At 38.8% G+C, this 21,943-nt stretch overlaps 1 protein-coding gene across 4 annotated transcripts in view; it reads right to left on the bottom strand.

Annotated features, from left to right (window-relative positions):
• Nucleotides 1-21,943, bottom strand: part of CAB39L (calcium binding protein 39 like) — a 105,449-nt gene that overhangs the window by 35,750 nt on the left and 47,756 nt on the right. For all 4 annotated transcript variants that reach the window (XM_029936792.1, XM_029936794.1, XM_029936793.1 and 1 more), the window contains 2 exons: nt 20,678-20,842; nt 5,258-5,376 (listed from right to left, as the gene is read on the bottom strand). In XM_029936792.1, the coding sequence (XP_029792652.1) occupies nt 5,258-5,376; nt 20,678-20,842 (284 nt within the window). The remainder of the gene's footprint in view (nt 1-5,257; nt 5,377-20,677; nt 20,843-21,943) is intronic.

A 21,943-nucleotide genomic window follows, 5' to 3' on the forward strand; every position in this document is an offset into this window, starting at 1 on the left:
TACAGAAAAAAATATATAATTATGTATTACAAATTACACATTAAAATTGGATCACTGGTAAAAATAGGTGAGTAATGAATAGAAAGTTCACATTTCCAATATAAGACCTTTACTAACATCAGTTTAATAATTTATAAACTGAATGACTTGTTACACCAAATAATTTACATATGAATAATAGTCATTTGAATTCATCAGAAAACACACCATTAAATGGAACATAAATACATTTCTTTTTTTTTTTTAATGTCTTATTTATTTTTGATACAGAGAGAGACGGAGCATTGAGGCGAAGGGGCAGAGAGAGAAGGAGACACAGGACAGGAAGCAGGCTCCAGGCTCTGGGCTAGCTGTCAGCACAGAGCCTGATGCGGGGCTCGAACCCACGAACGTGAGATCTGACCTGAGCTGAAGTTGGAGGCTTAACCGACTGAGCCACCCAGGCGCCCCATAAATACATTTCTAAATAATTAACAGTATAATAAAGATATATAAAGAGGGGTGCCTGGGTGGCTCAGTCAGTTGGGGGTCCAACACTGGCTCAGGTCATGATCTCACAGTTTGTGTGTTCGAGCCCCACATCGGGCTCTGTGCTGACAGCTCAGAGCCTGGAGCCTGCTTCGGATTCTGTGTCTCCCACTCTTTGCCCCTACCCCATTCACCTTCTCTCTCTCTCTCTCTCTCAAAAATAAAGAAAATAAAACATTAAAAAAGTTTTAAAGAGATATAAAGATTCACTGATTTTCATACTCAGTAAACTTTATATATAATCCTAATTTTTAAAAAACAAGGTCCCACAAGTTTTACGGAGTCACACATAAACAGTATCCAATAGTAAAGAGTCATTAAAAAATGTCATTAAAAGGTAGTCCAGGGGCGTCTGGGTGGCTCAGTCAGTTAGGCTGACTCTTGCTTTCAGCTCAGGTGGTGATCTCACATTTCATGAATTCAAGCCCCAAGTCAGGCTCAGCACTGACAGTGCAGGATTGAGATTCTTTCTCTCCCTCTCTCTCTGCTCCTCCCCCGCTTGCACGTGCTTTATGTCTCTCTCTCTCTCTCAAAATAAATAAACATTTTTTTGTAAAAAAGGAAAAACAAAGAGATTCCAATCACTGCATGTGTCCCTCAAAAATATCAACTTCTGGGATGCCTGGGTGGCTCAGTCGGTTAAGCCTCCGACTTCGGCTCAGGTCAGCTCTCACGTTCGTGGGCTGGAGCCCCGTGTCAGGCTCTGAGCTGCAGCACAGAAGCCTGCTTCCAGTTCTGTGTCTCTTTCTCTCTCTGCCCCTCCACCTCTTATGCTCTGTCTCTCTCTTTATCAAAAATAAATAAAACAGTAAAAAAATTAAAAAACATATATCAACTTCTAACTTAAGACATCACTTCTCCAACCCGTTTCCTTCCTCCCATCCACTCTGCAGCTACTTGGGAACTTCCTGCTGTTAATCTTCCCAAACCCTTTCCTGACATGGGTCGGTCTCCTCCTCTGATTCCTTCCTCCTCATCTCCACCTCTTGTTGTGCAAAGTGGACATCACATCTAGCTTAGTCTAGTCCCCCTGCCTGGCTTCCCTGCACCAATTCTTTTTTCAGCTCCCTTTAACTGAACAGAGAGAGAGGGTGGGGGCCTTAGACCGTCTTTCTTCCTCATTAATCTGAATTCTTATAGCTTAACAGTATTAGTTTTCTATTGTTTATAATTTCCTTAGTAAGAAGATACCAAACCCATGTCTTTTTTTTTAATTAAAAAATGTTTCATGTTTATTTATTTATTTTGAGAAAGAGAGACAGAAAGACAGACAGTGCGAGTAGGGGAGGGGCAGAGAGAGAGAGAGAGAGAGAGAAATGGGGAGAGAGAATCCCAAGCAGGCTGTGCACTGTCAGCACAGAGCCCAATATGGAGCTGGAACTCATGAAACCGTGAGATCATGATCTGAGCTGAGATTGAGAGTCAGCCCCTTAACCAGTGAGCCACCTGGGCGCCCCCCAAATCCATGTCTTTAACACAGCCACTAATACCTGGCATGGCTCTCTGCACAAAATAAATACAAGGTACTTGCCATTACCTGTTATTCAGTGACAGTAGCCATAGGAGGTCCCCCAAACTAATGATGCCCACTGCAGAATGGAGTTACATGCAGAGGGACGACACTGTTTTAGATTACCCACACCACTTCTCTTCTCCATAAGCCAACATGATCTCCAGGACAATACATTTCAGTATTCTCAAGGGATCACTTATTTACAAGCTAATCTTTTTTTTAACTACTATCAATTCATCCTCATTTCCTGAAACACAAATCTGATAGTCTTCCTCTCTCCAAAACTCCCCCATTTCCTTCAGTATACTATCAAATGCTTTAGGGCTTAAAATTTAGAATCTCCATAAGTGGGTATAAATTGATCACCTTAGCCTTATCATCAGTGACCAGCTGTGCAAATCATATCCTTGTGGGTCCATTAAATCTTGCAGATCCACTTGAGCTGCAAATGAGCACTTTACTTTATAATACTATTCTGCCCCTTGTATATAACCTTAATTAATTATATTTGCTTAAAATTGTCTATATGTTTCTATGGGAATTGCAGCTCTTAAGAGGAATAAGGATAATTTCTTAGATTAGTAGTTACTGAATACCACGTTCTAGGTGCTGTGCTTCATAAGCATTACCTCACTGAAGACTCATAATGTTGTACTGATGTAGGTATTATTATTGACTCCATATTGCAGAGAGGAAACCAAGGCATATGGAAGTTAGATATCTTTGCCCAACATCTTATAGTAAGTAAGTGGCAGAACCCTGGCTGAAAACACAAATCTTTCTGATGATGCAGAGTCAATGGCATATAAGGCAACATCATTTATAGTGTGAAGGTAATATTACAAATTTTATTTTTATTTTATAGACAAGAAAACTGAGGCTTGAAAAGGTGCAGTGTCTTCCCTAAGGTCACAGAACCAGGAAGTGAAAGAGACAAGAAAAAGGAATAATCAGAGAGCAAAAAAGAGTTTATCTTCATTAAAAGATATAATTAGGGGTGCCTAGGTGGCTCAGTCAGTTAGGCATCCAACTCTTGGTTTCAGCTCAAGTCATGACCTCACGGTTCATGAGTTCAAGCCCTACATTGGGCTCTGTGCTCATAGCGTGGAGTCTGCTTGGGATTCCCTTTCTCTCTCCCTGTCTCTCCACCCCTCCCGTGTGTGCTCTCTCTCTCACAAAATAAACTAAACCTAAAAAAAGAAAAATATATAATTAACTTTTTCCAACACATAAAAAGGTAAGAATTGGAAAATATAATAGATAAGAAATCAATCCTGGAGATTAAACTCTAATAGGAAATCTAAAAAGTGAGAACAGAGAAAATGGAAGGGAAGAAATTTTCAAAGAAATAATATGTGACAGAGAATGCTAGCAGTCCATCAAAATCCACTGTCTTTTTCTTCCTGGGCACTAGTCAACATCTCTCAGATTTCCTTCCTTAAGAATTAAGGGACCAAATGACTAAGTGCTCTCAAATGGAATGGGAATGGGAAGAACGTCAGCCATCTCCAGGCCTGGTTTAAAATGTCTCTCACATATTTTCACCTTCCTGTGAGCTAAACTGGGAAAGCTGAACAACGTGATGGACCCACATGGCAAGGAAGGCAGAAGACCCTACTGACAGAACACCTGTTCTGCACTGTTACATGACAGATAAACCTACCTGGTGGTCAAGTCACTCCATTTTGGGGCCTGTTATAAAGTTTAAAAGTTTGTTACGAGTTTAGCCAACTCTAATTTATGATACAAGTGTATTTCCCTTTCTAGAACTGAAAGACACAATTTTCCAGTAAAAACAATATTTTGTACCAAAAAAGTAAAACAACCATAGTATACTACTTTAGTCAACAATGAATAATAATAATTATGTAGCCATGATAATTTAAATGTGAGTTTTGATCAAATAAAAAATTGTGATAAAGTATATTGGGAGGATACCAGGAAGGAAAATAAAGTAATGGTGGCAGTGAAAAAACAAAATTATCACCTAGTCTATAGAAAGTTGAAAGACCATTTTTAAAATCGATCAACTAAAAGAACAGCATAAGCTCACAATTTAAATTATAAAAGTCAATACCAGATGAACAAATAAAAAATATGAAAGTGGTTGTCTCTGGGCAATGGGACTGAGGAATGGAGGAGGGAGAAGCAAAAAGCTGTTGTGTGTTGGGGCGCCTGGGTGGGTCAGTGTCGGTTAAGCATCTGACTTCAGCTCAGGTCATGATCTCACAGTTCATGGGTTCAAGCCACGCATCAGGCTCTGTGCTGACAGCTCAGAGCCTGGAGCCTGCTTCAGATTCTGTGTCTCCTCTCTCTGCCCCTTCCCTGTTGGCACTCTGACTCTCAAAAATAAATGAACATTAAAAAGAAATTTTTTTAAAGCTGCTGTGTGCTGATATAACTGATTTTTAAACTACATGCTATGTATTACTTTAATACAATTAAATATTTTTAAATATACAAGGGAGGAAATGGGAACTGAACAGAGATGAGATGGGGTAGGTATGAAACAGCATGCTAGGTCTGAAACTGTGGCGTAGAAAAATAGGGCAGGGAGGAAGAAGACAGCCTGCTGTCCCCAAGCCTTGCTACTTCCAGATCTCTGGTCTTCGGGAGCTGGGAGTTCAAGTAGCCTCAGAATGCCAACGAAACATCTGTAAATGAGTATACATATAAAAAAATAATAAAGATTCTATTATCTGGCTAGACATTAGATTTTTGGCTCCCCTATGTCATAATATATATAATATTTAGCCTATCCCCACGTGGAAGCATGTCACCTTGGCAGATGCTAGCCACTGGAAAGGGTGTGTGTGTGTGTGTGTGTGTGTGTGTGTGTGTGTATAATGAGGTCAAGGTCTGGAAATTTGGTCTCATGCAAACAGGAAGAAGGTAACTGCATAGCTAAGAAAAGGGCAGATTGGGAAGCATAGTTAATAATATAATAGGAAGAGACAGAGATAACAGGAAAGTAGAAGAAAAAGAAACAGTAAATGCAAGGAACTCTATTTAGAAACATAAAGGTACAAAGAGAATATTTTGCAGGAACCCATGTAATCACAGAGACGTAGATTTGGAGGGCTGACCTCAAGTATGCAAATAACTTTACTGTGATTCCAAAAGAGAACCCATCATATCTCAAATGAGGCTAAAGCTATAATACTTTTAACAACTATTCTATACTCAAACCTACTTCAAAGGAAACCATGTACCTACCCTTTGAGGAGCATAAACAGGATATGAGGATGAGCACTAATATACTCCACAGTGGGACTCCGAGTGCCGATCTGTCTTCTCAGGATGTTGTTAAATATCTGGGTCACATCTTTTTTTCCCTGTTAAAGAAACAAACAACCATTAAATTGCACACTTGAAATAGGCAAATCATATGGAGTGTAAGTTTTATTTCAAAAGCTGTGTATACACAACATAAACACACCCCGAGAGAAATAGCACCATCTTTGTAATATTCAAAAACATTAATGTATTCTTCTTTTAAATTTTTAAAAAATGTTTATGGATTTTTGAGAGAGAGAAAGAGACAGAGCATGAGCGGGGAAGGGACAGAGAGAGGGAGACACAGAATTGGAAGCAGATTCCAGGCTCTGAGCTAGCTGTCAGCACAGAGCCCAACATGGGGCTCAAACCCACGGACTGTGAGATCGTGATCTGAGCTGAAGTCAGACACTCAACCGACTGAGCCACCCAGGCACCCCAACATTAATGCACTCTTGTCATATATCTTTAGTCAGCTGTACTTTCAAACATTCAAACAGAGTCTACAAAATGGATGCAGCTCTTTTCCAAAGGATTTGCACTGTGGTTAATTTGAACAAGTAGAAGTCTGTTCTCATAGTAGCAAATGAAATGGCACAGAAGAATATAAAATAGTAGCGAATATGATGCAATTGAATTATTTATGCTTTTTTTTTTACTATTTAGCTTTATATAAGAAGAAATTAAGATTAACATTTTTAAACCTTCATAAATAAGGAGGGAAAGTGGGTGAAGGAAAATAAAGATTTTAGCAAATATGGGTTGGAATCAAATTCCTTTTTCTTACAGGTACTTTTAAGTAATTTTTTCACTGTCACTTTATCCATTCCCCTTTCAAGTTGGTGCATTTAAAAAAAGGCCAGTTTTTATAAATCAATATATATGATTTTGGTGATCTTAAGTGATCTTATTTAACCTAGAAGACAGAAGGGACCACTCAGTCCTAGTAGCTGAAGCCAGAAGAATGATAGCCAGTCTCAGACAGAACCTTTTATTTGGAGTCCTCATTTACAAGATTTCCAGTCCCACATATCCTACAATCTGAGACTAGTCTGCTTTACCAGCTGAAGCTCTGAATTGAACAGGAGGTTGGGTTTTTTTGCTATTGCGGTTTTTTGTTTTTGGGTTTTTTTTAAGATTTTATTTTTTAAGTAATCTACACCCCAATGCAGAGTTGCATGCTCTTCTGACTGAGCCAGTCAAGCACCTGGAACAGGAGATTTTTTATAAGAAAATAAGGACGAGAATGACATTCCATTCTCTGTTACCATGGCCTTGATTCTGCCCTTCATCTCTCAACTGAACTGTTAAAGAGCATCTTCCAGTTATGCCTTCCCCTTCAAAGCAGACTTCACTCTGCCGAGTGAGCTTACTAGAAATGCAAATCTAACTATGCCATTTCCTTTTCTCTCTTTCTAAAAAATGCTTATTTATTTATTTTTAGAGAGAGAAAGAGAGAGCGAGCGTAGGCAGGGAAGGGCAAAGAGAAAGGGACAGAATCCCAAGCAGGATCCACACTTTCAGCTCAGAGCCTGATGTGGGCCTTGATCCCACAAACTGAGATCATGATCTGAGTCGAAATCAAGAGTTGGACACTTAATTGACTGAGGCCCCAGGCGCCCCACCATTCTATTCTTTTAATCTCTTCAATGCCTCCCTTTTGCTTTGAAAAAGTCCAACACCTTCCATGATCTGGTCCTCGCCTACCTCTCCAGCCACCTCTCTCACTTTTCAATTCCTACTTCAAGTTCTATTATAACAAATTGTTAAACTACATATGCTTTTACACAATCTTTCATTTCTATATCTTTGTTCATGTTCTATTTGTCCTGAATGCTCTTCCTTCTTTTCTTTTCCCAGCTAAATCTTAGTCATCCTGTAACTAGGGCATAAAGCTGCCAGAGCACCTGGTTCTGGGGTTCCAAACAGACCAGATTCAGCCACTTGTCGCTGACAAAATCTACAGGCAGAGAGACGAACGAAAGTGAAACAAGAAAGGGATTTATTTCGGTGAGGCCAACACTGGGAAGACAGCAGACTAGCGTCTCAAAGACTGTCTCCAAAGTGCTGAAAATACTTCTAGGTTGAGAGAAGGAAAATGTGGGACAAAGTTTGGTGGGTACATCTGGGAAAGCTGTAAAGATCACTGGCTTGGGGTCAGTCATGCGGGGTCTTGCTGACGTCAGAACAGACCTCATTGCTTGCGGGGGTAGTTGTGGTTCCCATCAAGGGATGCTTTGCTGGCAGGGGTCTTTTGCCTAAATGAAGAGATAAGCTGGAACTTTCTCCAATAGCCAAATCATGGAAAGAGCCTAAATGCTAAATGTCCATCACCTGATGAATGGATAAAGAAGATGTGAGATATATATACACACACACACAATGGAGTACTATATGGCAATGAGAAAGAAAGAAATCTGGCCATTTGTAGCAAAGTGGATGGACCTCGAGGGTGTCATGCTAAGTGAAATAAGTCAGGCAGAGAAGGACAGATACCATATGTTTGCACTCATAGGTCTAACAGGAGAAACCTAACAGAGGGGCCATAGGGAGGGGAAGGGGGAAAGACAGTTGGGGAGCGAGAGGGACACAAACCATGAGAGACTACTGAATACTGAAAACGAACCGAGGGCTGAAGGGGGAGGGGAAGGAAGGGGGTGATGGTCATGGAGGGGGCACTTGTGGGGAGAAGCACTGGGTGTTATATGGAAACCAATTTGACAATAAACTATTAAAAAAAAGAGATAAGCTGGAAAGAACAATTTAATCAATAAGAAAGTATAGACAGGTAGTCAAAGTCCTCTTTTAATCCTTCAGATTCAGTTCACGAGTACTCATCTCTTGGATAACTGCTCCTCTCTGTATTACAACACCTTTGCTTACATAGACCAGCACCTCCTCCTTCCTGTCTCCCCTTACCTCCGTCTCTACCATGGTCAACTTACTAAGTGCTTACTCTGTGCCAGGCACTTACATTAAGAACTTCACATGCATTTTCCAATTCTCACAACAACCTTATAATGCACATTTTATAAGTAAGGAAGTTCAGGACTAGTGAGGTTACCGTACTTAGGTGGCATGTGGGAAAGCCACAACAACACCCCAAACTGATGGGAGTCCAGAATGTGGGTTCCTAGTCATCATACTAAGCTGACTCCAACAATGAACACAGTACAATTAAATTAATGAATTTTGTCTCTAATGTCCTCACCACATGGTTAGCTCACAAGGAAAATCATATTTCAATGTCCATAGTAGGGGCAATAGACAGTAGGCATTCAATATTTACTGGACTGACTACTTTAGAGGCATTCAGAAACCCTTTAGCTCAGACATAGACCACTGAATCTCGCTTATCTATTATTGAGGCACTTTTTTAATAACAAAAGAACCAGGACTCAAAATGAAAAGAAGAAAATAAGATTATTCAATTAATTACTCAATCTTAAAGCTATTTGCCATATAAAGTGTGCACTAAGTACTCTTTAAGAATACTAGGAAGGAAAATTCTCAGGAACTAGATTTAGGTATGTAATTCTTAAACTTGACACTAAAAGCACAATCTGTAAAACAAAAATGGACTTTTTAAGACAAGTCTTAAATAGACTTCATCAAAACTCAGGACTTATGCTTTGCAAAAGATCTTGTTAATAGAATGAGAAGACAAGCTACAGACTAGGAGAAAATATTTCATAACATAAATATGACAAAAACCTAGTGTCTAGAATATGTAAAGAGCCCTCAAAACTTTTTTAAATGTTTCTTTATTTTGAGAGAGAGGGTGAGAACAAGCACAGAAGGGCAGAGGGGCAGAGAGAGAATCCCAAGCAGGCTCCACACTCACCACGGAGCCCAATGCGGGTCTCAATCTTATAACTGTGACTGATGACCTGCGCTGAAATCAAGAGTCAGACGCTTAACTGACTGAGCCACTCAGGTGTCCCCAAAAGGAATGAACTTTGATACATGTAACAACCTGGATGAGTCTTGAGGAATTATGCTGAATGAAAAAATGCCAGCAACAAAAGGTTATACAATCTAAGTGTCCATCGACAGACAAGTGGGTAAGGAATGGTATATACACATATATATACACTGCAATATTACACAGCTGTAAAAAAGAATAAGATTGTGCCATTTGAGACAATATGGATGGACATAAAGAGTATTATTCTAAGTGAAACAAGTTAGACTGAGGAAGATGAATACCACAGGACTTCATTCATATGTGGAATCTAAAAAAACTCACAAATAAATAAACAAATAAAGTGCAGAAATAGACCTGTAAACACAGAATGAATTTATGGTTGTCAGAGGAGAGGAAAGTGGGGGGAATGGTAAAATGGGTGAAGGGGAGTAGGAGAAACAGGCTGCCAGTTAAAGAATAAATAAATCAAGACAGCATAATGAATATAGTCAATGATATTGTAAAAGTGATGTATGGGAATGGATGGTAGCTACACTTGTAGTGAACATAGCTTAATGTGTAAATTTATGGAATCATTATGTTGTACACCTGAAACCAATGCAACATTGTGTGTCAACTCAAAAAACTTTTTTAAAAGGATTATACATTGTCTGGTTCCAGTTATATAATATTCTTGAATGGACAAAAATAGAGAACAATTAGTGGTTGCTACAGGTCAGAGGTGAGTGGCTATACAAGGGCAAGTGGAAGGATCTTTGTAGTGATGGAAAATTTCTATATCTTAACTTTATCAATATCAATATCTTGGTCATGTTACTGCCCTATAGTTTTGCAAGATATTGCCGTCAGGGAAACCGGGCAAGGTACATGAGATCTCCCTGCATTATTTATTGTTTGTTTTCTTATTGGAGCAAGCTGGCAGAAGAAAGCAGGGGCACTGCTCACTAGCTCTTCTGGGCCCTTGGGAAGACTGCAGCCAGCAACTAGATCCATGTTAATTAAAGGCTAGAACCTCAGACAGCAGCTTGTAAAGTATGCATCAAAGATTGGGGAGATGGGTGTTTCTGCTGGCTTCCTCTTTGCTAGCCATGCTTCCTCTATGCTAGCCGTGCTTCCTCTGTTCCAACCCTGGGGGAGGTGGGGATAGTTACAGCAAGTGAACAACTGCTCCTTTGTTTGCTAGAGTCCTGTGGGAGTCGTGAATGCAAGCCCTTTTAGCTTTCATACATAGGTAATTTGGGGGCCCATCCCTCAGTTGTCAGCCTTAAAAGTTGGGGCACTAGATGTGTGCTTCAAACCTTTTGTCCTCAAAGAGAAGATGGGTGTTGGGAATCCCTCCCAACGGCATGATGTTATGCCATGGGTAGGGTTTATGGCCAGAGTGAGTCCCAGCTTTTCCCACTCATTCTGATGTGGGTATTTTCTCAGTTGCTCAGTGACTAGGAGTCACTCAGCTAAAATTCTGGATTTCTCTCAGAGGGAATTCCTGCATATATAACCATACATTCTGTCTATCCACAGGAGGAGGGAAATCAGGAGGCTCCTAGGTTGCCATCTAAGTCCAGAGTCCAGAATTTTTTTTCATATTTTAATGTTTATTTATTTTTGGGAGAGAGATGGAGAGCGAGTGGGGGAGGGGCAGAGAGAGAGAGGGGGCGGGGAGACACAGAATCGAAAGCAGGCTCCAGGCTCCTAGCTGTGAGCACAGGGTCCGATGCAGAGCTCAAACTCATAAACCATGAGATCATGACTGAGACAAAATCAGACGCTCCGTCCCAGAATTTTTACCCCAGAATGGTAAAATTCAATGCCAGTTCTCACACATGGCTGGTGAGAATATAAAGCAATGAAATAATACCTGAATGATGTTCTAGAATCTCAAATTGGGAAATCTAGCCTGAGGGAACAATCCTAAATAATAGTCTTAAATATAGAAGAAAAGTTTCAGGTACAGAGATCTTTATCATAGTGGTGATAATAAGGAGTTAGAAACAATCAATATGTCCAGAATTAGACATGATTACATTAACTATAGTATATCTAACTAGGAGAAATAAAGAATTGGAATATCAAAATGTTGACAATAATTAAATATAAGTAAAATCCATGGCTATCCATTGCTTTCATTTTATTACATGGAGAGAAACAGAGAGAGATGGAACTTAGGGAGAAAGAGAGAGAAGAATTAAGATGACAGAAAGAAAAGGGAGCCAGGGAAGAAGAAAGAAGAATTTAAGAAAAGAAGAGAAAGAAAGATTAAAAATAGACACTTGGGAAAGTAAATTATATCTTCCTTTAAGAAAAAACACTACATAAAATCCAAATTTTAGCAGAATATTAAGAGCTGAGCCTTCAATTTAAAAGGATACATTAAAAAAAAAAAAAAGGATACATTAGATGGGCACCCAGTGCAGTTGGTTGGGTGTCTGACTGTTGATTTTGCTTCAAGTCATAATCCCAGACTTGTGGGATCAAGCCTCATGTCAGCCTCCACACCCAACGTGGAGCCTGCTTGGGATTCTCCCTTTCCCTCCTCTCTCTGCCTCTCCTCTGCTTATGAGTGTTCTTTTTCTCTCTCAAAAGAAATAAGCATTTAAACATACATAAAAGGATGCTTTAGGGTTAGTTGCTCTCATAGCTTAAAAATACGAAAAAATGTTCTAATATGCTACTTCATACCATATCAATTTCATTTATACAGATGTTAAAGAGTACATTGTTGTAGAAGAGGCATAGCTGTAAATATACATAGATTTTTAAATGAAAAAAGTCATGGTTTGTTCAAATCTTTCTAGATTCTATAGTAATACTGCATAATATCAATCCCCTTTGAAAAATCATAAGGGCATGTTTTTCATACTTCCCAGTGAAATGCCACAAGCACATTTCCATACAGCATTCCACTGAACAGTAGAAATGAAGCTCCACAGAACTCTAGCCAACTCTTACACAGAGAAAAACATTCTTCTGGTTCATTAGCAAATAATGTGCAAAGGCAAAGGAAGCCCCTTGTGGATAATGAAAACAAGCTCTGTACCAGGAACAGCTTCTCAAATCAGAGGAAAGGATCAGAAGGGAAAGGATTAGAGAAACCTTAAAGAGGTACAAGATGATTAATGATGGTCTTTCCACAATACATAACCTATGCAGATATCCATTCATTATACTAACTAGAGTAAAACCTTAACAATTTCAAAACCAGTCAGCAGCCAACTGTCAGACTGTTAGGTCTCAAGTTCTGGATCTAGATGTGGCCAAATGAAAAAAAAGACAAAAAAATTTTTTGATGACAATGAAGCAACATCTATAAATGACTGAAGATGCCTGAAATTAGCCAGTAACTCTAAGATTACATATAATTAAGTGAATACCAAACTTGAAGAAGCACTTGCATTACGCTGGCAAAATCAAAAAGGTCAGCCCTGACAAGATTATTAGCAGAATGAATGATACATATGGAAGTGTCACTGGAGTTAAATAAGGAAAGAAAAAGAAAGAAAGAAGCAGTTAACAGCAGGCACAGCAATCAGAAGTAACTACTGATAAAGAGCATCCTTCACTGATAACAGAAGTGAAACAAGGCAAGTAATGGAGTAAGAGAGAGCAGGCATCCACTTAAAATTGTAGCCATGGACTTGTATACAGGATATATAAGGATTTCTCAAAATTCAACAACCAAATAAAAAGAGGGCAAAAGATGTATATACACCTTTTACAAAGGAAGAGATACGGTAGTAAACAAAAATATGAGAAGATGTTCAACATCATGAGTCATTAAGGGGATGCAAATTAAAACCACAGTGATATATTACTGACACATCAGTGACTGAAGTTAAAAACCAAAGGCAAAAGCAAACAAACAAAAAACCCAACACTACCCAACAATCCTACCCAAGTGAAATGAAAACCTATATTTGCACATACAAACTGTATATAAATGGTTATAGAGGTTTTATTTCTTAATTTGAAATTCCTCAAATATCCCTCAACTGGAGAATGGATAAATGGTCTGTGGTACATCCATGCAGTGGAATACTACTCAGCAATGAAAGGGAAAAACTCCTGATACACTGCAGCAACATGGCCGAATCCTACATGCATTGTACTAAGTGGAAGAAGCCAGACTCAAAAAGCTACATTTCGCAAGATTTCATTTACACATCTGTAAAGGCAAACAGTATGGGGACAGAAGATAGACCAGTGGTTGCCAGAGGCTGAGGGTAGGAAAAGGAGCGGATTACAAAGGGGCAAGGGAAAATTTAGGGGGTGATGGATTTTTTCTATATCACAGAACTGCGTACTTAAAAAAGAGAATGTTATTGTTTGTAAATTATACCTTAACTTTTAAAAAGATGAAACATAATTATAGCCATTGACTTCTCTGCTCTCTTATGCTCCTGTACAGGTTGGCTTGGGGGAACGAGATGGGGAGAGCTAAGGTGGGTAGGACAAATGTTTGTGCTGACTTTCAGGAGCAGAACTAGGTAAGCATGGCTGGGGGAGGGCAATGTTCACTAAATGAATGAGCACTTTTGTAGGGAACTAAACCTCAAGCTAAACTAATTTACAGATACTGGGAAAGCTATACAGAACCCAAGCACAGGCTAGCTCAGAATGAGTTGCTCTCAAATTTTTTCAGTATAATTATATTTAACTATTATACAAATCCCACCAGAGAGCTCCTTCCAACCCCCCTGGCCCTCTGTCTCTCTCTCCATCTTCATTCTTCTTTCTGTATTTTCTCCAGACTGGCTTCCTCTACTTTTTTCATTTCATTGGTAGGAAATCTGACCACCAATACAGAAATTATGTGGAATATTGTTAGATCCTGGTTGGAAACTGAGGTTCTATCTCAGTTTTAGTTCCAGAATTTTGTGGAATACTCTGGCCCTGCTTTGGTCAGATGTCCACTACTAGGCCAATCAGCTGTGTGTCCAGCAGGGTGTCACGGCTGCGCAAAATGGCTGCTCCCACTGTAACCATGTGGGTGGGGAAGGAGAAAGCATTCTCCAGAAAGCCGAGGGGACAAAACATTTTGTACATTATACATAGCATGAGCAGTCTTTATCTTTATGGCAGATTACATTCCTTAAAAAGTATAGTATGGTCAAACTAAAATGGTCATTGTCTTAATTTTTGTAGTGGGAATACAACCAATTAACATGTGATGCTTCTGATTAAGGGCCTGAATCCAAATACCATTTTAAATCACCCATATATTATGTACCTTTATAGGATAAACGCTTCTAAAGTTTATATTCATTAGTTTAAGAGGACAATAGGGTAACAATAACATAAAATTTCATTTAATATGATATAGTATTTCCTCACCTGTAATTGTAAGTTCTGTAATGCAATTTGTCTAATGACAAGTGCAAAGTATATAAAAAACCAAATAGAATCAAGACCAAGTAGAATCAATGCCCTACACACATGGTAAGCATTTCAAATTGTGCATGAAGCACAATCAAAGCTTATGTCTTAAGGCTTTATGATTTTTCATTTTTATAGTAATAAAACCAACAGTGAAGGACAACTTTAAAGAGGCCACAGAACAGAAAAGGATTTTTAAAAACAGACAAATTTTCAAAAATTTAGGACCATAAAATGGGTTTATGGTCTCTCATGATGAGACCATTATGCTTCTCATATAATGAGAAGCTGATACTGAAGTCCTTATTTTGCTGACTTTTTTTAACGTAGCAAGAAATAATCATTAGAGATTAAATTATCACAGCAGAAAGCTTTCTGCTTCTTTGAACTGCTTTCTAATTCAGCCTGAACAGATGACTTTGCATCTACCCTAGTTTTGCAAGGCACACCTGCCTTTAAAATGAATGCATCAATAAATTTCATCCTTTGATCTCTTATCACATTGTGTTTCAAAACATCAGAGTCTGAAGCTGTGTCTTGAGTAGTGGCCAAACCTTAAAAAACACAGCTCTGAGTTTGATCCTGAGCCCATAAAATCTAAAGATTTGCAATCTCAGCCACAAGTCTTTTTTTTTTTTAACCTCATAATAATATGCAGAAGTAGTTCCTTTCTGTCAGCAACTTTAAGGCTTGAAGGATTAGATTAAGAATTTATGGTTATAAAGTAATGAGACTTTCTTTTTAAACGATTTTAACTTGAAGGTCTGCCTCCTAACTAGCCCTTATTTACAAAATAGTAGGATCCCCCAGTACTTTTCCCTCCCCAACAGGTCACTTTGCCCTGGATTCCTGAAGGAATAAACGGGTTTGTCACACAAGTTTCCCAAGTAGTGCCTGCTACCCAGTCTAAGCCACTGCCATGACCACCATCACCGCTCTCGGCTCCCGATTCCAAAGCCCTGCTTCAAGCTCCTCTCAACCCTGTTCTGGGTCCTGCCTCCTACAGCTCATTATTTCCTCAACACCCTGTTTACTCCAAGTGTAGAAAACCACCCTTTCTCCTCCACTCAACATGTAACTACATAGTTCTTTAATCAAAGGTTTGAGGGTAACAAAGGGTAATTATAGCATAGTGCAGGAACAATTTCAAATTAGGTTCTACAAATCAAAACCTATTTTTAAAGGTTTGTCAGAGTTCTTGATTATCATTGTCCTTAAGTCTCTTCCCTCTGTCATGGTTCTGGAGTCTCTTTCTCTCACTACAAAACTTTCTCCTATTTATCTTCTATTTCCTACTTCCATCAATCTTAGCCAAAGAGAGGGCATTTCTCAAATTTCTGTTACTTTACTTTGCAAAAGGGAATTTAAGCTCTTCTCTTTCAGTCTTTTCCTTCCAGACATTGCCTAGAGACCTAACCTTTTACAACGAACAAAAAAGCTCATCTCACTGTCTTCTAAAAGTTTACTTTTCTCTGTAAGGAATGCCCCATTCTTTTATTTTATCTGACAAGAGCTATAACCCATCCCTAAATAATATTTTTTTCTTCCTGTTATAAACATATGCCAGAAATTTTACAGTCAGATGACTACTGTACTCTCTAAAAAACCCTATGAGAGGCTATTCACTTACTACTATGTTATTATCACTCTTGAATTATCTTCCAAACAAGTTACTAATTCTTCAAGAAAAATGGTTTATTGCTGCATTCAGAACACCTTTCTTTGGTCTAATTCCCTTACCTCTGCTTCAATCTCTCATTCTCATGCCTACATTCATTCATTCATTCACTCAATCAACCAAAGTATATAGGCCTACATGTGGGAAACAGGGTCCTAGTACTCAAGATACTCTCAATCCAGAAGGGGCCATACCAGTTCTACCTATGAACCAAGAGATAGGGAGGACAGAGTTCTGTGTGATTAGACTGAGTTCTTTTGTTTTGTTTTTTGTTTTTTAAATTTATTTATTTTTGAGAGACAGAGACAGTGCGAGCAGGGGAAGGTCAGAGAGAGAGGGAGACACAGAATCTGAACAGGCTCCACGCTCTCAGCTGTCAGCACAGAGCCCGACGCAGGGTTCGAACTCACGAACTGTGAGATCATGACCTGAGCCAAAGCTGGGCGGACACTCAACCGACTGAGCCACTCAGGCGTCCCTAGACTGAGTTCTAAAGTTAGGATGAATCTGTTCAAGTTGTCACTAGCTTATATGTATACTTTAGGGTTGAGATAGAAAGATGCCGCTTGCAGGCTGGCCGTTAGTACCTCCAGTCCATAGAGAGACATAGCACATTTCTGCAAGCAGACTAATCATGCTACAAATGGTGCCTCCTTCCTGAAAATACTGTATGTAGTCAGTGGAATGCTTAAAACTAACTGTCTAACTTTTAACTGTTTTTCATTCAGTCAGTCAACCAGGAAGTATTTCTACGTGTCTATTTTTTATAGGCTAGGAAAGGACAGCCATTGTCGTGTCCTGTCCTGGCCACTCCAGCCGGTGGGGCGGTGAATCCTCATGGGTTCTTTTCCTGAGGGAGGGAGAGAAAGGGCAGGAAAGGGGGCGTAGAGAGTGAAGACAGCACATGGAATCCGATCAAGCCTCTCTTTTATTCTTCTTCCTCTCCTTCTTTCTTTTTCCAGAAAACACTCTGTCTTATATATGGTTTGGGGTGGGGAGCTGCCCCAGGTCAGTTGCCAGGTAACAGAGTTAAATGAATATTAGAGAAAGGGGAAAAAACTAAAAACAAAACTCCAAACTCTGGACACAGCATCAAAGGGAAGCGCGCAGACTAGCGTCTGCAAATGCTGGGGAGGGGAAGCTTAACGCTGCGTTCCCGAATGCGGATTGATCTTTTTGCACCTTGGCCATTCTACGTCTGGCCCAGCATGACCGTCGCCAAAATCCTGGACCAGGAAATGGCACTCTCCTAGCCTCCAGATGTAAATCTTGTTTTTTGGTTGCTCCCTGGAGAGCGATATATCCTTGCCTGAGGCAGCCAAAAACTCGGCGGCTCCCAACAGCCATATCTACTAAATGTCACATTCATTTATAACTGAGTTCTAGGCATCACGTTACATCAGTTGAATGAACAGAGTCAAGAACTGTCTGGTCAATTATACCTCAATAGCACTGAAAACAAAAAGAACCGCCTGCTGTTTTATTACCACAATAACAGTTCCTTATAACGTTGGTTTTGAGTCAACAGTAAAAAATTATATCTAGAATACTACTTTGGAGAAGAGCAAGTATACAATGCATTTTAGAGAAAATGTAATCCACAAAAGTAATCTGTTTGGTTTCCTTCATTTGAAGAATTAATCTTCAGTTACATGGAAAATGAAAATATTCAGAAAGATACTTCTTTCCCTAAGGATTCCAGAGAGTAAAAGTTTACTGGTAACATGTAAGTCAACTTTAAGGCAACTTGATGTCTTAATCCAAAAATATTTTTTTAATGTTTATTTTTTTATTGAGAGGTAGGGGGTATACAGAGAGGGAGAGAGAGAATTCTAAGCATGCTCTACACTGCCAGCATGGAGCCAGATGTGGAGCTCAAAGTCACAAGCCTTGAAATCATGACCTGAGCCAAAACCAAGAGTCAGACACTTAACTGACTGAGTCACCTGGGTGCCCTCCCAAAATAATTTTTAAGTTAATTGCTTCTCTAAATTTGTTTTTTAATATCTATGTAAAATAAGGGAAACTTGCATAGGTAGTTCTTATTGTTCCTCTTTTGTTACCTAAGCCAACGCTAAGCAAAGTTGCAAGGTACCCAAAGTCTGTCTCGACATACTCCTATCTCTCTAATATTTGGGTAGCACTTTGAACCTGCAGCTGCTCAAGACTTCCCTAGTTCACTGGACCTGATGACATCTCATCCCTGGTTCATTCTTCAAAACATAACCATCCTTGGTCATATTCCTTCAGCATCCAACTGCAAATTAGACTAATCTCATAAACCAGCTCAAACTGACAGATTAAATAATGGCAATAGTAGCTTAATACACTGCTGCTTTAAGGGAAATCTGCAAAACAAGAGGAGATTTATAGAAATATCATGCCATAATCCAAGAGTAGGGAGTATTTTTCCCATATATGGTCACTGATTAACTAAATCCAATATTAAAATAATAAACAAAAAAAACAAGGATTAAAACAAAAATAAATCGGCTTACATTTAATTTTTTTCATGTCTTTTATTTATTTTTGAAAGACAGAGAGAGATAATGCGAGCAGGAAAGGGTCAGAAAGAGAGGGAGACACAGAATCTGAAGCAGACTCCAGGCTCTGAGCTGTCAGCACAGAGCCCAATGTGGGGCTTGAACCCATGAACCGTGAGATCATGACCTGAGCCAAAGCCAGACACTCAACCGACTGAGCCACCCAGGGTTCCCTACTTTAAGAGAGGAAATAAGGATATACTATCTGCCATTTGTGTATAGTGTGTGCATGTATTTATTGTTCTTATATAACATGTATATTTTAAATTCAGTTTAATATTTAAAACAATGCTGGAAATTCATACTTTTCCTATTTTAAGGATGACAAAAGTTAGTCTCAAAGAGGTTACATTACTGACTATCAAATGGCACAGCAGGGACTCTAAACAATTCTAATTCCAAGTATTTTTCCACCAGGCATGACTCCTATAAATGTTCATAATATCTCATTTGAAACTAAATAAAAGAAACATGAAAATACACAGATGCAATGATAAAACTACACTTCAGTCCACATATGGTCAGTTTAAAAAGTGAAGAGTAAGATGGGGAGCAAGAGTGAGCAAGCCAGGCAAAAGGAAAAAGTAGGAAAATAGATTATTGAGCAGAAATGTCAAAGACAGAAGAATGGATAAGGGAAGGAAGGAAAGAAAAAGGCCAATGTTTCTGAAAGGAAGCATGAGTTGAAGTCTGGACCCTTTGGGGTCCTCCATTCAGTGGTGTGTGCAGCCAACGCATCTGGCTTCACATCTCTAGAAGAGTCCTCCTCCTCCTTGGCCCCTCAGCCAAAAACTCTTCCCCTATCTAAGCCTATCTAAGAGAGCTGTAGGCTAGTATTTCCACAGATCCCTAGAGCCCTGACCTTATCTTGGTCTTATCACTGTACTCACCATAATTAGTTTTCCTTTCATCTCCTCAGTGAGAAAACTAAAAGCTATTTCAGAAATCTGCATTTTCTTCTATCTCTGAGAATGGATGGAAGCCCAAGCACTTAGTAAGACAGTAGTAACCAAACAGCAAACAAATACTTCCATCACTCAAACAGCCAATGGCCAAACTTGCCTTACATACACCCTGTTCACTGAAAAAACACTACTCTTAGACAGACCACAGGTAATTAAATGCCTATACTTATTCACCACTTATATTTCTAAATTTTTATTTTATTTAGCTCACTTATTATTTGGGTAAATGAGGTATAACTGCTTTTCAAATGAGATAAATATCCTATATTTCTAGCATTTAACAAACTTCTTAAATTATTGGTATATTTTAACTAAATAAATGGGCCTGAGAGACTAAGTTTGAATACAGCTTAGGATCTTAAGTAACTGAATGACTGCACAAATTACTTAATATCTTTGAACTTTAGGTTCTTCATCAGTAAAATGAGGCTAATCATCTAGTACCAATCACATAGGTAGTTTTAAGAATTCAAGGAGATGAGGGGTGGGGGGGTGCGCTAAATGGGTGATGGGCATTTAGGAAGGCACTCTTCTGGATGAGCACTGCGCGTCCTATGTAAGAGATGAGTCATTGGGTTTACTCCTGAAGCCAGGACTACACTGTATGTTAACTAACTTGAGAATAAAAATTAAAAAGAAATAAGGAGGAAAGGAGATACTCAATGTTACCTCATTATTATTACTATTATTATTGGTCACCAAACTTGCTACCTACCTGCAGAAAACTATAATATACATTTTTGCTTTATTCAAGAAATTTTAGAAGTTTTAGAAAAATACTGGGTTGTAATACAATATATGAACGGTAATAGCCCAAAAAGTCCAATATTTATGATCTCGTATACACTAAAGTTAAAAAGCAGAATAGTTTACCTCAAAGTCTATCAGCTGTAGGTCAGCAATCAATGTCACCAGCAGGCCACTGTTATAGAGCTCTTGTGCAAGCTGAGCCACGACTTCTGTGGGAGGCTCCTTGTCATTTGTCCCACACAGAATTTCTTTCATTGCTTGCAGTGACTTCGACACTTCCTCAGAAGCCTGGTGACCAAAAAATACACTCATAGTTATGAGGAATGAAGATTTTCAAGCTATAAACAAACAAATCTACTTTTTGGATTCTGTTTATTTATGATCAAAGAATACTGTACAGTTACAAACAAACAAAAAACACTTTTTCATAGACATTTCTTTTTCTATTTTGGAAAATGTTGCAAAATTTTATTTACATAAAAAATACGTCTAGTAATTCTACTTAGTCAACATAATTAAAACACTCTTCTTTCAAAACATTCTCGGGGCACCTGGATGGCTCAGTTAATCAACTCTTGATTTCAGCTCAGGTCATGATCTTGCTGTTTGTGAGTTCAAGTCCCACATTGGGCTTTGTGCTGACAGCGCAGGGCCAGCTTGGGATTCTCTCTCTTTCCCCTCTCTCTCTCTCTGTCCCCAACCCACTTGTATGCTCACTCGCTCTCTCAAAATAAATAAACTTAAAAAAAATCTTTAAAAACCATACTCATAGTCCAACTCTGCTAGTAATTAACTATAAATTTTATTCTTAAAAATTAAATTGACTATTTTGAAGACCTATCCATAGCCACTTGTCTTTATTAAAAGCATTTGTTAAGGTTTTTCAACAAATTCCTATTACTCTGATTTTTTAATGGACTATTTAATAAACTGAATTGTCGGGGCACCTGGGTGGCTCAATTGGTTAAGCATCCAACCCTTGATTTCAGCTCAGGTCATGATCTCGTGGTTTGTGAGTTTGATTCCCACATCAGGCCCTGCACTGACAGCTTAGAGCCTGGAGCATGCTTCAGACTTTGTGTCTCCCCCTCTCTCTGCCCCTCCCTGGCTCGTATTCTGTCTCATTCTTTCTCTCAAAAATAAACATTAATTTTTTAAATAAAATATTTAAAAATTTTAAAATAAACTGAGTTGTCAAGCCACAATCAATTATCAAAACCCATTAAATTTTGTTAATCCATTTATCTCTCCCATATAATCATTACCATTTTTTGCTATCTAGGAAACTTAAAAAAAAACTTCTCTATATTTTAAAGAATAATAGGAAAATCCATAAAAGTAGAAAGTAGATTAGTGGTTGGAAACCAACCTGACAATAAACTGTAAAAG

This window comes from Suricata suricatta, chromosome 4 (assembly GCF_006229205.1).
Source record: "Suricata suricatta isolate VVHF042 chromosome 4, meerkat_22Aug2017_6uvM2_HiC, whole genome shotgun sequence".
Classification (NCBI taxonomy): domain Eukaryota; kingdom Metazoa; phylum Chordata; class Mammalia; order Carnivora; family Herpestidae; genus Suricata; species Suricata suricatta.